Source organism: Corylus avellana, chromosome 1 (assembly GCF_965113065.1).
Source record: "Corylus avellana chromosome 1, dhCorAvel1.hap1.2, whole genome shotgun sequence".
Taxonomy (NCBI): Eukaryota; Viridiplantae; Streptophyta; class Magnoliopsida; order Fagales; family Betulaceae; genus Corylus; species Corylus avellana.
In genome coordinates, this window is record NC_142490.1 from 16,937,002 (window position 1) to 16,951,621 (window position 14,620).

General features: G+C 36.4%; 2 protein-coding genes across 2 annotated transcripts; one reads left to right on the forward strand and one right to left on the reverse strand.

Annotated features, from left to right (window-relative positions):
• Nucleotides 1-2,116: 2,116 nt before the first annotated feature.
• Nucleotides 2,117-10,918, forward strand: LOC132171206 (GTP-binding family protein). Its single transcript, XM_059582464.2, has 8 exons — nucleotides 2,117-2,785; nucleotides 4,131-4,220; nucleotides 5,969-6,114; nucleotides 9,072-9,227; nucleotides 9,343-9,409; nucleotides 9,657-9,764; nucleotides 9,880-10,019; nucleotides 10,459-10,918. Exons 1-8 carry the CDS (start codon nucleotides 2,279-2,281, stop codon nucleotides 10,541-10,543), a joined length of 1,299 nt encoding a protein of 432 aa, XP_059438447.1. The 5' UTR covers nucleotides 2,117-2,278; the 3' UTR covers nucleotides 10,544-10,918.
• Nucleotides 10,919-12,792: 1,874 nt separating this feature from the next.
• On the reverse strand, nucleotides 12,793-14,620 carry UFO (F-box family protein). The gene has a single exon (XM_059583947.2). It carries the CDS (start codon nucleotides 14,286-14,288, stop codon nucleotides 12,966-12,968), a length of 1,323 nt encoding a protein of 440 aa, XP_059439930.1. The 5' UTR covers nucleotides 14,289-14,620; the 3' UTR covers nucleotides 12,793-12,965.

A 14,620-nucleotide genomic window follows, 5' to 3' on the forward strand; every position in this document is an offset into this window, starting at 1 on the left:
TATAATTATAGTAGTTAATATATGCACATATTTTTGATTATGAGTAGGTGTAAAATCTTTCATATACCCAATAATTTAACGTCGGACCTTTGACCACCATGGGTCTTGCATTCACTAGTTAATTGGTTCGGAATTTGGATTGTCCGAAATCCCAAACCTTGGCCACTTATTTCTCATACAAGAGAATATTTATATATCGTCTTTCACGTCTGTGTGGAGGTATTGCATAACAAAGCTAGCCATGCTTGGTTGTGAAGTGTAGTGGGAGAAGAGACAACAGGTTGGAGAGGAATTGCACGAGGCCTCGTGAGAAAGAGAGAGAGAGAGAAAGAGAGAGAGAGAGAGAGAGAGAGGAGAAGCTGGGTGTTGCATGCAAGAGAAGAATTGAGTACAAATGACTCCAATTATATATAATAAAATATTTATTTAAACTAAATGCGGCTGTAAAAGTAAAACTTTAGCCACAAAAGAAAACCTTCACAGACGTAAAATAATTTATGATCCATGTTGCCCGATATGTGGTCTGGAACCAGAAACTATGGGGCATATACTATGGAGCTGTGGATAGGCGCTGGAGTGTACAAAGAAGCTGCAGAAGTGCAGGAGTGCTGAAGCAGATTTCGTTGCCATTTTTAGAGACTTATCGAGCAAGTTGGATCCGGATGAGATCAAGCTGTTTGCAGTCATTGCACGCCAACTGTGGCTTTAGGCGGAATATTTTCGTTTTTGGAGGACCCTTGACAGCACCAGCAGTGATAATACGGCAGGCAAAGGATCAAATGGAAGCTTTTGATAAAGCGGAAGCAGGTCGCAATCTGGGTAGGGCTGTTGCACGACAAAATCCCATCTCTGTCATGTGGAACAAACCACCAGTAGGCTTTCTTAAAATTAATTGGGACGCCTCAGTGGATGTTTCATAGAAGAGGATGGGTATGGGGATAGCAATACGAGATCATGATGGAGTGCTGCTAGCTGCTTACTGTGCAACCAGGGATTTTATTACAGATGCTGCTACTGCTGAGGCCTTAACAGCTTGGCAAGTTGTGGACCTTAGCCAAAGCTTGGGTCTGGGGAAAGTAGTGCTGGAGGGGGATGCCTTGGAGGTTGTCAATGTCCTAATGAACGAGGAGACTTGGCTGGGGATCTATGGGCATATTCTGCAGGAGGCAAAACAGAAGCTACGTCAATGTATGGAATGGAAAGTCTCGCACGTGCATCGCCAGGGTAATAGTGTGGCACATAGTCTAGCAAAGTTGGCTCTTATTATGCAACAAGAGACTCTATGGACCGAAAATTTCCCTTTATGCATTACGGATCTTGTAACCGTTGAACAAGGCTCTTCTTAAGTAATGAAAATTTCCTAATATTCTCAAAAAAAAAAAAAAAAGAAGCTAATTAGGGTAATGGAGATGGGCCAACGAGTAGGGTTATAAACTTGCTAAGGCCCGGCCCAATTTGCTAATTATGTCTTTTGTAAAAAAAGTGGGCCAATATATCCACTTGGTTCAGCCCAATGCAAATAAATCCATTAGGGTTCACGGGTTGACACAAACAGGTCTTCTAATAATTCGGGCCATGAGATGGGCCAACTAGTAGGGTTATTAACCCGTTACGGCCCGGTCCACTTTACAAGTTAAGTCTTTTGTAAAAAATCCAACCTCAAATGAAAAGAATGTGTTTTTAGTGTTCTTTCAAATTATGAACAAATATAAACCTCAATGAAACCTAAACTCTATTCCAAGTTTAACATTACCTAAGAGCAAATCTTATGCTGTGAAGCAAGTGTGATATGACATGCTAACAAAAGTTTTGGTAGTTTTTTTTTTAATGTTTGCTAAAATTTAATTTTGACGGTCCTCAAAACAGTCATTTTTTTTTTTCTTTTTTTAAATGTTCCCCATATTTGACTTTGGAAAAAAGATTATTGATCAGGATAATTTGTTTTTTTTCATATTTATTATCCAAGCTTTTCCTATGCTCTATATGTATTTTCACTGAATATTTGTGATTTCATTTTCTAATGTTATTGTAAAAAAATAAAAAGGAAAGAAATAAGGTAAATTACATAAACAAATTATCTTCCTTGTTTTTTATGGCAAGGAAAAAGAAGGTTTTTATGTTCAAAATAAACGAACGAACAGACATGGCCTTAAAACCCCTAAAACCCCAGAACCGAGCGGTCTGCAACACACCTCCGCAAAACCAAAAGGATACACTTCCACAGCTCCAGGAAACCCATTTTCTCTCTTCTCTATGTTGAGTCAATAGAAGCCGAGAGATGAAAGCTTTGAGAGCTCTAAGAACCCTGACAATCCTCTCTCCAAAGCCCTGCAAAACCCGGCTTTACCCAACCTTTCTTTATCGATTTTACTCAGCGCAGCCACAAGAAGACGAACCCACAAACAACCCCACCTTCTCAGACTCTGAAGATGGTTCAGATTCGGTCTTCGACAGCACCCATTACACAATACCAAGCATTGGTTCGGAACCCAGTACTCAAGTCCCTCAGCAACCCACTTGGGATAAGAAATACAGGCAAAAAGCTGATAAGTTAATCTTTGGGGAAGAAGCCCAGAAAAGGAAATTGAAGATTTTGGAGGAAGAGGAGGAGAGGAGGAGGAGAGTGCTCGCTAAGGCGCTGCTCGAGGCGGCGTTGGAGGCGGCGGATGATGATGATGAGGATGAGGAGGAGGATATGGTGGTGAAGGAGGAGGACCAGAAGTCACTGTCGGTTGGGATAATCGGTGTCCCAAATGCTGGGAAGTCTGCACTGACCAACACTATGGTTGGTTTTCTGGCAATTGATACAACATTTAGATGTTGGGTTTTTTTTTTTGTTTTCAAGATAATTATTTGTGTGATAGTTTAGTTTTTGAATGTGTTGGATTATTATTTGGTTATATTGTTTTGGAGGATGGAATTGGTGATGTGAAATAGGGACTGGTAATTTATTTCTATTGTTGGTAATCTGGTACAGAGTAGTTTTAGATTTGCCCAATGGTCTAAAGGGAAAGTTTTTGGTAAGATATTGAGTTTGAAACTCAGTGAAGTGTCTTACTGTTGATAGTGAGATGTAGGCGTTCTTTGATATTTGACTTTATCAAATATTTTGTGATGAAGATGGGTACCTTCCCTTCATATTCTGCAAACCTGCATTCATGGATGTTTAATTTACCTTGTTGTGGAGAATAAGCACACTCTTGGTCAAATGGAAAATGAGTTTTTGGTAAGATATTGAGGTTGGAACTAAGTGACGTGTCTTATTGTTGATTGTGAGATGTAGCTGTTCTTTAATATTTGACTTTATTGAATATTTTGAGATGGGTACCATCCGTTCATATTCTGCAAATCTGTATTCATGGATGTGTCAAATGGGCCATTTGTGTCCTCTATTTACGATGTTACATGGTAATTTTGGCAAGGAATGTCATTGAGTATTTGCTGGTGTTCAATGATGTCTATACCTTATTTTGGGTCTGTAAAATTGTTCTTTCATATTCTATAATCAGTTTGGTTCTAATATAGACATGTTCTGAGACGCCAGTTTTTGTATAAGGTTGAACTTTCTGAAGTGTTTTGACAGTGAATTGTGCCCGATGAATTATAGTTTGGCCATTCAAAGGTGTCTAAACAACAAGTCTTATCTTGATATGTAGCTCATTTCCCAAAATTTGGTGCTGCCTATTTGGTGTCTGTCATGTTATTTTCTGAAACGTGTGGTTTAATAACATGTCTGCTTCCAAAAATGTATAAGATAATGAATGCATGGATGTTATAGTGTATATCAGTGCTAAAAACTTGTGAAAAAGGTCAGCCTTTTTAGTACCTTGGTATTGTCTTTTCTTTTTCTTCTTGTCTGAGAGTACTATCTATGTCACGTGGAGTGTATTTAATGAATTACAAGGGCACAACTGCCTAGTTTATCAAAGTCTTTGGTACCTGGATGATGTATTTTATTGCCTTCCCTTGGTGGCTGGATGATGTTCTTTATTGCCTTTTCAGTAATTAGTTTTTCTTTTCTATTATTCTGTTTAGCATTTTTTATGATCTTTGCCTGCTTCTTTGATTGTTAGCTGTTTTATCTGATGACCACATACAGATGTGTTATATCTTTAGTACATTTGTTGTAGGTTGGGACCAAGGTTTCTGCTGTTTCCCGCAAGACAAATACCACTACTCACGAAGTGTTAGGAGTGATGACAAAAGAAAACACCCAAATTGTATGTTTCTTGTTTTGATATATTACCTATTCTCTTCTTTGTGTGTAAATACATGAATTATATTGTATTATGTCTGTCTGCTTCCAAAACTAAATACTTATAATCCATTTTACCATGGCATGCGGATAATTTCTACATCCTACGGGACAAATGAACATATGAATTTAATAAATATTCTAAGTTTTCTACCTGAAAATTTTTTCCATCCAAGATTGGGCTTCATATGCATAAAAAAAAAAAAATAATGATGGATTTTAAAATTTAGGAGAACATATGAATTAATAAATATTCTAAGTTTTCTACCTGAAATTTTTTTCCATCCAAGATTGGGCTTCATATGCACAAAAAAAAAAAAATAATGATGGGTTTTAAAATTTAGGATAAAAGAATTTTTGTGTAAGGAATAATTCCTCTTGCATTTGCTTCTAGTGTGAATGATTAAATTGGTGAAACTTAATCTGTTCAGATCTTCTTTTCTGTTATAACTTAGGCTAAATTCCATCTTAAGGGATAAATCTACTGATGTCACAATTCCAAAGCTTTAAATCTTGTAAAACACTTTCATAAAGATTTTTTTAAAAAGGGTAATATACTAGGAATACATGTCTTGCCCCCATGAACACACAGGTAATTATACCTACTTACTTTATAAGTAAAAACAGAAAATATTTAGTTAGTAAATCTAAAACGAAAATTAAAATTGTTTTCCTATGCATCTAATTTTTTAAAAAAAGATGCATATCTTTTTTGATAAGTAATATTGTATAAATAATAATAATTAAAAAAAAAAAAAACGCAATGCGCCTCTAAGTACACAGATAGTATGCATAGGAAAACCCGCAAAATCCCACAAAAAGAAGACCCTATACCAACCCTAAAAAACCAAAGAGTCCTAAAGAATCCTGATACCCCAAAACCCACAAAAACCCTAAGCTCAATAGGCAAACCTACATCACCCTGCCAATGACCCTACTTGAGCCGTGGCCTCTAGCCTCAAAATTAATGGAGCATTCCAAATTTTTGAGCTCCCTCTTCCCCTTAGCCTTTGGAGTAGAAACGTCATTTTTGGGCTCCCGCTCCTCTTCAATGATTGAAAAAAGATCCAAGAATCTTTTCTCGTCACCTCCCACAAGACAACGACACAATGGGAGCGAACTTCAACGCAAAAAAAAATGCATATCGCGTGGGTGAGCTTTGGTTTTCTTGTGTACTTAGGGGTGCATTATGCATTTTTTTTGTAAATGTTTATTACTTATCAAAAATAAAAAAATGCAGTCCTTTCATATGTGTATCTCTTATGCTTAAGTACTTTTTCAGTTATATTGATGCCCCATCTCAAAGCTTTGGGAATTTCTTCTCATAAAATCGTGGCAGATTTATGCTTGTAATTTTATGATGGAGAAAAGATATTCTTCTTCCATTTTTCTATGATTTTTAATACTATACCTAATTATATCCTTTGGAATGCATTGCAGTTAAAATGGAATGTTACAAATTTCCTGGTTTAGATTATGTTTTTCTATTGCAAAGAGAAGCATTCTATTGTTGGAAATGTTTTTTATCTTGTTTTTATTTCTTACTATTCAAAAGCACATAAAGTCGAAGCTTACAACATGACTTGAATGATATTTTCACTGTCTTTAAGTTTTCTAGTGAGAAAGAACTTTTTGGAATGCACATTCATTATTGTAATTGTTTTTCTTTGAGGTTTGATATAATTTTACAAATTTCCTGTGCATCCTATGCAGTGTATTTTTGATACACCAGGAATTACGTTGAATAAAAGTGGATTTCCTCACAAGGATATGAAGGTTCGTGTGGACAGTGTTTGGAGTGCTGTTAGTCTCTACGATGTGCTCATTGTTATTTTTGATGTCCATAGGCATCTTACCAGGTCAGTGAGCATTTGATCACTAGTAGACTTATCCTTCTTTTTTGTTCTTTAATTATGTTAAATCTCTTCTTTCTTTCTTTTTTCAAGAAAATTATCTTAAAGCGGTTACTTTATGGGTGTGTTGTCTCATTTAGGTCATACTGATTATGTACAGCTTAAGATACATAGAAAATTAAACAGAAGTTTGACACCTTGATGCATTTGCCATCTATTTTCCATTAAGCAAAAAATTTCATACAGCTTAGATTCCCATTAAAGACTTACTTTTTTTTTTTTATTATTATTCCAGAACATCGTCACTGTAGGGAGCTTAGTTTTCATTTTAGTATGTGTGCATGTGTGTATCTGCATGCATTTAATGTATGTGTTTACGTGTGTATGTGGTGTGTGTTTTAAATGTCACTCTTCGTGCTAATCTGTTATGAAGATAGTCTGCCCTTGTTATTACACAATACAATCTTTTTAATCTTATAAGTTGGCATAGCATTCTTGGTGCACAACCGATCTCATCTTGTCACTGTTTAGAGAAGTTTCTGTCTGAACCTTTATTTTTTGAATTACAAAAAGCTATCATAGGAAACTAATCTGTTATAGTTCTCTTGATATTTAATAAAAAATTTGCAAAAGAAAAAAGAAGAGTACACAGGTGTAAACTATATCCTCACGAGACGTTAGTATTTAAAATTTAAGAGCAACAAAGTCCAAAGAAGAATTGGAGGCTTTTCAAGACTCATCATTTTTGTGGTAGGGGGTGGTAGAAGATTGCACTTGTGGCATGATGTGTGGTTTGAGTCCATTGCCCTAAAAAAGATATTTCTTAATTTATTCCTAGTAGCTGAAGACAAAGATGCTTGGACTTGGAGGTGTATTAGGGTGGGGTGCAAATGCTTTTCAGGATATATCAAGTTTGCGTTGGGAGATGGTAGAAGCATACAATTTTGGCATGATGATTGGTGTGAGGAAACTACTTGAAAGGAGCTGCATTTGTAGCTCCCTAGGTGCTTAGTTTTCATAATTTCTATTTTTTTTTCTCCTCTTAGCTAGGTGTTTCTCCTGTGTACCTGGATAGTGCTTTTCACTTTTAATTTTATCTCAATTACTTCTATATATATATATATATATATTTCCTGATCTATTTGTGATAGATGAAGATAAAGAAGCCTTGGTGCATTCCTATTTATACCATCTCAGGATTGGGAATACGTTCTTGGAATCTAATATTTATCCATGCTTTTCATAATTGAGAGTTAGATTTGCTTGATTCGCTCCTTAATTTTCTGTATTTGAGTTTGCCGAGGGGTCAAGGTCTGATCATATTGGAAGTTGAATTGCCTTAATCCTAATTAATTGGGGTTGGTTACATGGATATTTATCTGCCTCTTAGCCCTATCTAGAGCCATATTGCCATTTACTCTCTGAAGACTATCTTTTGTTATAACTTCCACCGACATCATCTTTTTGGTCTCCTTTTTGCCCTATTTGCTCCAACTTCTGTAGATTTTAAGATTTTCTAAATGTTAGATTGTAAGTTCTGTAGTTGAACTTCTTGTATGCATCCTTTATGCAGTAAGCATATCCTCTATCTAATAAAATTATTACTCATCATTCGGTTCTTGAAAAGAAAGAATTTGTCTAAAAGACCATTATTCAAGTTATGTTGTGATCAATTTAATTTAACTTCCGAGAGTGCGGTGCATGGGACCGGGGTTTACTCTGCAGGGGTGGGTCCGAAGGGCCCTGCCTTGGAGAGGTTCCCCGAAATAAAAAAAAAAAAAAAAAAAAAATTAACTTGACTGCTACATTTCCACCTACTTCCATCTGCTAAGCATACATTTTGGCCAAAAAATTTCCACTTTTGTATACTGATTTTATTTACTAGAGTTTGTTATCTTAAATTTTAAAATCTTCCTTGAGCTTTTTCTTTTTCTCCTCAATTCTCTGCAATAAGAAGCAAAAGAGACTCGATGGTTTTACCTCAGCAATTCACCAAATGGAAGATAAAAGAATTACAAAAGAGATACCCTTTGAAACCCTTAGTCATGCCTCTCTCAAGGCCTTTTATAGCGTCTCGGATGTTCTATGCTTATTCTTGATACCAATATCTCACACTGCCTTTACCAAAAATGATGAAATTTACTTGCTTTCTATATTAACCCTTAAAACTTAAGATCCTATTGCATTGCCACTTTGGATTTTATTGCTGATTTGCATGGACACTGTTCATAAATAATAAAATCGTTGATTTATGAGATAATGGTTTAAAGGAACACATAAAGGGGAGAAGCCCAATTATAAAGGATGTATACAAACAATTTTTACTTAGAAATTGTAGCAAGTGGTATGTGTACGGCAAGTGAAAAATTTTAAGCAGGGTAAGGAGCTGACAAAGTGATTGTCAGTAAGGAATAAGACGAGAACGTCAATTGTTTTGGTAAACAAATATCAACATTTGTCAGTACAAGAGTGTTTCTTGGTTGTCTTCTTATTATCAAATTGTATCTTTTGTAGGATGTACATAATATCCATGTGTCATTTAGTATACAGTGCTGATGAGCTGTCTCTTGAGATGCTAATGCCTCCACTCATCCAGGAGAAGAGAGCATTGGAAGTCGCCGAGAAAATTGTATAAAAAATGAAGGCGACAAGGAATATCTTGCTTTTTTTTTTTTTTTCTTCAACTAAATTAACTATCAAACTCATCTGTAGTACTCCATGTAATTGAAGAAAATGGTGGCTCACCTTGTTATCTGATTTATTGAAGAGATTAAGTTGTGTGTAAACTTAACAAACAAAAAATGGCTCCTAGTCCTCTGTATGATGCTTTTTTTTTTTTTTCTTTTTATTATTATTGTTTCTTTATGCTCCTTTTGGTATATAAATGCTCGTGAATGCATGGTTATTTTAATCATAGTTCAGTCTTTCACTACTTGAACCTTTTCATGCTTCCATACATATAGGCCTGATAGTAGGGTGACAAGATTGATTAAACGTATGGGAGCACCACACCCAGAACAAAAACGCATCTTATGTATGAATAAGGTTGATTTGGTTGAGAAAAAGAAAGATCTATTAAAGGTTGCTGAGCAATTCAAAGACCTTCCTGGATTTGACAGGTGAGTGTTTCTTTTGTGAAATAAGGAAGATTAGGTTGTGACCTTTCTGAAAATTGTCTGCGGTGCTTAGAACAGCCCCTGATTGCATTTTTTTTAAAAAAATTTTATTTTGTAGGCATTTCATGATTTCAGGACTGAAGGGCTATGGAGTGAAAGATCTTACTAAATATTTGATGGAGCAGGTATGTAGTTTTATCCCCATTATAATATTTTTTCTGGTTGAATTTACTGTTCTGTAATAAGAGATTCTGGACTTCATTTTGTTGTTAGATGTCTTTTAGAACGTTAAGAAAGGTGGATGTGGTACATGGTGAATGGATTGTGAAAGAAACCTGATGAAAATAGCATTACTATTTCTGTTTCATTTTTTTCTTTACTCAATCAAGTTGCACTCCTAACTCTGACTCTTCAACGGCTTTTTATGCTTAGGCAGTTAAAAGACCATGGGACGAAGATCCTTTCACTATGACTGAAGAAGTTATGAAGAACATATCATTAGAAGTTGTCCGTGAAAGGCTATTGGACCATGTTCATCAGGTAGAGCTTGAGATTTTTTCATTTATCTACTTTAAGGCCATGGTATTTATCTACCAATACGACCATTGCTTATTTCACAAATTATCATAAATAATGACTCTTCTGCTCATTTCAGGAAATCCCATATGATATTGAACATCGTTTAATGGACTGGAAGGATTTACGAGACGGTTCTCTAAGGATTGAACAGCACTTTATAACCCACAAGACAAGCCAGCGCAAGATTCTCGTGGGAAAGGGTGGCTCCAAAATAGGGTAATCTGCCAAACTCCTGTTTTCAAGATATGTATATGTTATGTGTATATATGTAATATATACATATATATTATATACTTAATGAGTCGAGTTGAGGTTATACAAGCTTAAACCGAGCCTTACCGAGTTTAAGTTTATTTGAGTATGGCTTGTTTAATATTTGAGCAATAATTATTTTTTGAGCTTGACTCGTTCATTAAACAAACCAAGCTCGAGCTGTTCGTGAACACCTCAGTTCATTTACAGCCCAACTTGTATTGGTCTCCCCATAATATATCCTCTTAGGTTCTTATAAGAAGACCCTGTTTGTATTGGCACTTCAGCCCTTTTGCTTTACAGTTTTATTCCTCTTTCTGCGGTTGACCAATAAACAGCATCTGTTTTTAGATCTTTACTTTACACAATCCTAATTAGAATCACAAGCTTGTTACTTGCACAGGAGAATTGGCGTTGAAGCTAACGAAGAGCTAAGGTCCATCTTCAAGAGGGAAGTACATCTCATCCTCCAGGTTAGACTGAAATGATGTGTTTAACAAGTTGAATCGAATGTCAAGAATGCACCCTCTCTGCGTACCTTCTGGAAGTGTACATAAAAAGGCCTGTTAGGTGCACTTATACGATACTTAATCTTCCAAAGGCGATGTGGAGCTGAGCTTCAAAGTGGCAAGTTATTCTTAAGAGATCTGGGTTTGGGGCTGAGATGGGCTCGGGAGACTCCATATTTGCCAGAAGGATTCCCATCATTCTGCATCTAGTTTGTTAATCTTGGAAAATTTTTGAGAATATATATTGTCCACTCTTTTGATAGTTCTCTTTCATTTTGTCTCAATGTACCAATGTATGAAATCTTAATAATGAGGTCCATTCATTTATAATTTATACACCATTGTTGTCTTTGATGTTCTGCTCTCTGTTGTTGAAATCAGATCTTGGATTCTCCAAGTCTTATTTACTCGTTACCCCCACACATCTCCCACATCCTCAAAGCTTAACTTTAACGAATTTTCAAACGGACTTGCTTGTCTTTAACTTCTACGATGATGGTTTTGAACACAATACAAAAGAAGACGTGCAAAGTTTAACAATTTAGGTAGAGTATTTTCAGATGGTGTAATCATTGGAATCTAGAGTGCTTGCTTGTTTTAACTTTTTGGATGATGGTTTTGGACGCAATATAGAAAAAAATATGCAAGGGTCAACAATGTATGTAAGATATTTTCAAATGGAATTTGCTTTGGAATTTAGAGGATCTACTTGTCTTAACTTTTCCCATGATAATTTTAAACGCAATACAAAAGCAAATGTTCCAAGTTTAACAATGTAGGTAAAGTATTTCGGATAGAGCCAACATTGGAATTTGGAGTGCCTTCTTACCAACTATTTTGATGATGGTTTTGAACGTGATACAAAACTACATATAAAAAGTTTAATAATGTAGATAAAGTATCTTGCGATAGAGTTAGACGGGTGAACCTTGTTCAATAAGAATCTTATTGCTTCTATTTTTCTTTTGTCGTTTCCAATGTTCCTTGCTTTTTTTTTTTTTCTTTATTGTTACCTTGCTTTTGTCTTTTTTGTTTTTTTCTACCATTAATTATATTATATAAAGGTAAAATCAACTTACAATAAAAGAAAAAAAAAAAAGAAGGTAAAATCAGATTCTTTGGTGTGAGTATTGATTAGTGCTTAGAGCATCCTCCTATTGGAGATGCTCCTATGAGTGGCCTATGAGCTAAACTCAACAGTCAGCCAGAAGCTGGATGGTGTAGCCTATGTTGGGATCCCTAAATTATATATAGCAGCCATTCTTCATCGTTTTCAACTCTACTTTTCTCTACAAATTATGCCTACGTTTGGGATCCCTAAATTTAGCTCTGACACGCGTGTGAACTCATCCCATCCATGTGGATCCACTTCCCCAAAACACAAAAGAAACCTCAAAAGAAATGGAACCATTCGGGTTTTTGACTATATATGTAAGCTATTCCAAACTGAAACTGGATTTAGTTAACGTTGGACCATGTTTGGTGCAACCCCAAAATAACAACAGTATTAATTAATACGCTGTCGGGAAACTCACAAAAGTTGTTGGAGAATCTTCGCTTCACTTGAGGTGTTTTTGTTTTTTTCCTTTCAATTTCATCCATTCATTAGGTTTAAAGTTAAGGGTTAGGTGCGTTTAAAATTGTGATTTTGTAAGAATAATTTGTGTTTTTAAAAATTATTGTAAAATGTAAAGCGTTTAGTATTGCGATTTTAAAAATTACTAAATTTTTAAATAAGAAAAAAAACTTATAATTTCTATAAGCAGACTAGAGAATGCTTATTTGAAAAGTCACAAATTTAAATCAAAATCACAATTTCTCATAACAAATATTTCATAAAAAAATATATTTTTTAATATGTTTTACCAAATGTCTTTGCGATATTAAAAAATTGCAATTTAAAAAACGCACTTATTAAAACCGCAATTCCAAACAAAACCTAAATCAATAAGTAAACATGTGAAAATCTCTTATACTCCTATAAAATTTATAAAAATACAAATTTATCCTTAACTTAAAAACACAAATGTTCTATGGCCTTTGGGTAAATGTTCTATTTTTTATATTTTTAGAAAGGGTATTTTGAAGATTTTGACATCTTGATTAGGACTTAACAAGAAAATTGTTGGAATACCGATGTTAAACTTCGAGAGTAGTTGTAGTTCTTGTTCTAGTGTCAACCAAGCTTGAAGTTCATGCATGCCAGAATCAATTAATTAAACAGATTAAAGACATAAATAGAGTGATTAGAGCATTACATAACCGCATACAAAACATGTAGATAATTAATTAACCCTAAACATATATATGCGAAAATTAGTAGCTCCTCCCCCCCTCGTACATTTACTACGACTACAACAAAAGTGCATGCAACCATTGCTTTTGCTACTACTACTAATATTTAACCGGTGAAAGGCTGAAATGGGAGGGTGGTCAGCTGATCCAGAAGTCCGGTGACCGGAGTAGCAAGTCTAGGCTCATAAGCAAAACCATGCAACTCACCACCTCGTCCACCGCCGCCGCCTTGAGAGTAAGGACACGGCGGAATCCACTGCCAAATCTTCCTATAAATATCCAACAGCAAAGCCTTGTCGGACGACCCTCGAATCATAATGACAATAAACTCCCCATGCCCGACACAATCGAACCCATTTCCGCCTTCCAGCTCCTCAAACTGGATATACAGTTGCTGCGGCATTCTCTCAACTTCCACCCACGTGGTCCCACAAGCCTGCAAGCTCCACAGCCTGAAGCTCTTTGGAACATTCAGCTTGCTTTTCTCCACTGCTGCAACTAGGAGAAGATTTCCCCTGCTCTCAACCAGGCTTGGCGATCGTAGGAATCTGCGCATGGGGGCTTGAATCTTGCACCAGGTGTTTGTTGAAATGTCATGAGCTAAAACGCTGAAAGGGCTGTAGTTCATGCAGTAGAATTTTCCTCCCATGTAAACCATTCTGCCTGATTCAAGGCTGCAAAGCCTTGGGAGAGAAGAAGTTGTTCCCCATATTGAATAAAACCCACCCCCATCAATATGAAAGTTCTCTGCCGTCAGATTCTTGACGGCGTAAGGAGAAATCATGTCATCCCCGGCGACGATGACGTCGATTGATGAAGGGCTTACAGTTAACCCAATGGAAGGGAAGAGCCGGGGAATTAGCGTGGGAGGCAGTTGAGTAAGAGAGCCAAGAACAGGGTTGCAGAGGATTATACTTTTCGGACCGGCCTCGTCGGAAACCCAGCAAACCAAGCCACCGGAGGAAGAAGCTGGCGAGAAGCCGGCAGGAACCAAAGCAAAGGAAAGGCGGTACCATGTGATGTCATAAGGATCAAAGAGATATCCTTCACAAGGTGAGCTATTGTCAACATCTCCACCAAGGCCTCTGTTTCTATAAATGTAGCTCTTGAGGGTTTTGTGTTTGAAGAAAAGGAACCAATTGTGGCGAGGAGATAGTTGGAGATATATTTCAAGAAAGGTGTCTGAAAACAAGAGCGCATACCATCTTTTACAGACAGCACGTGCGCGGAAGAAGGCAGGGGGTGGAAGAAAAGCAAGCACACGATCAAGCAGCCTCTGTGGAAGCTTGCTCCAAATCCTTCTGTCCATCCATGGAGTAGTGATAGGATGATTTGCAGTGTTACTACTACTACTACTACTTCCAGTGAATGTAGTAGCGAAAGTGTAGGAAAAGGGTAAGGTCGTCATAGAGGAGTGAAAAGCTTCCATGTGTATGGAACAGAATGCCTTGCTTTTAGTGTTAACAGTTAGAGTGAAAGGTGCATGGCTGATGTATATGTTTTGCTGAGAGCTTTGGAAGGCGACATAAAAATAGAAATCTCTATCCCAGGTGGGGTTGGAGAGAGAAGTGGAAGAAGGAGAAGGAGAAGGAGAAGGAGAAGGACATAAAAGACAACTAGAACTCAAGAAGTTTGGTTGGCCTTGGATTGATTTGGTGGACAAGTGTTTATATAAGACGGGTTGGTCCTAGTTTTTCTTATTTCTCTTTGGTTTCTTTTGTGTTGTGTTCTTCAAGTGATGATAAAATTAATGGCAGTGAT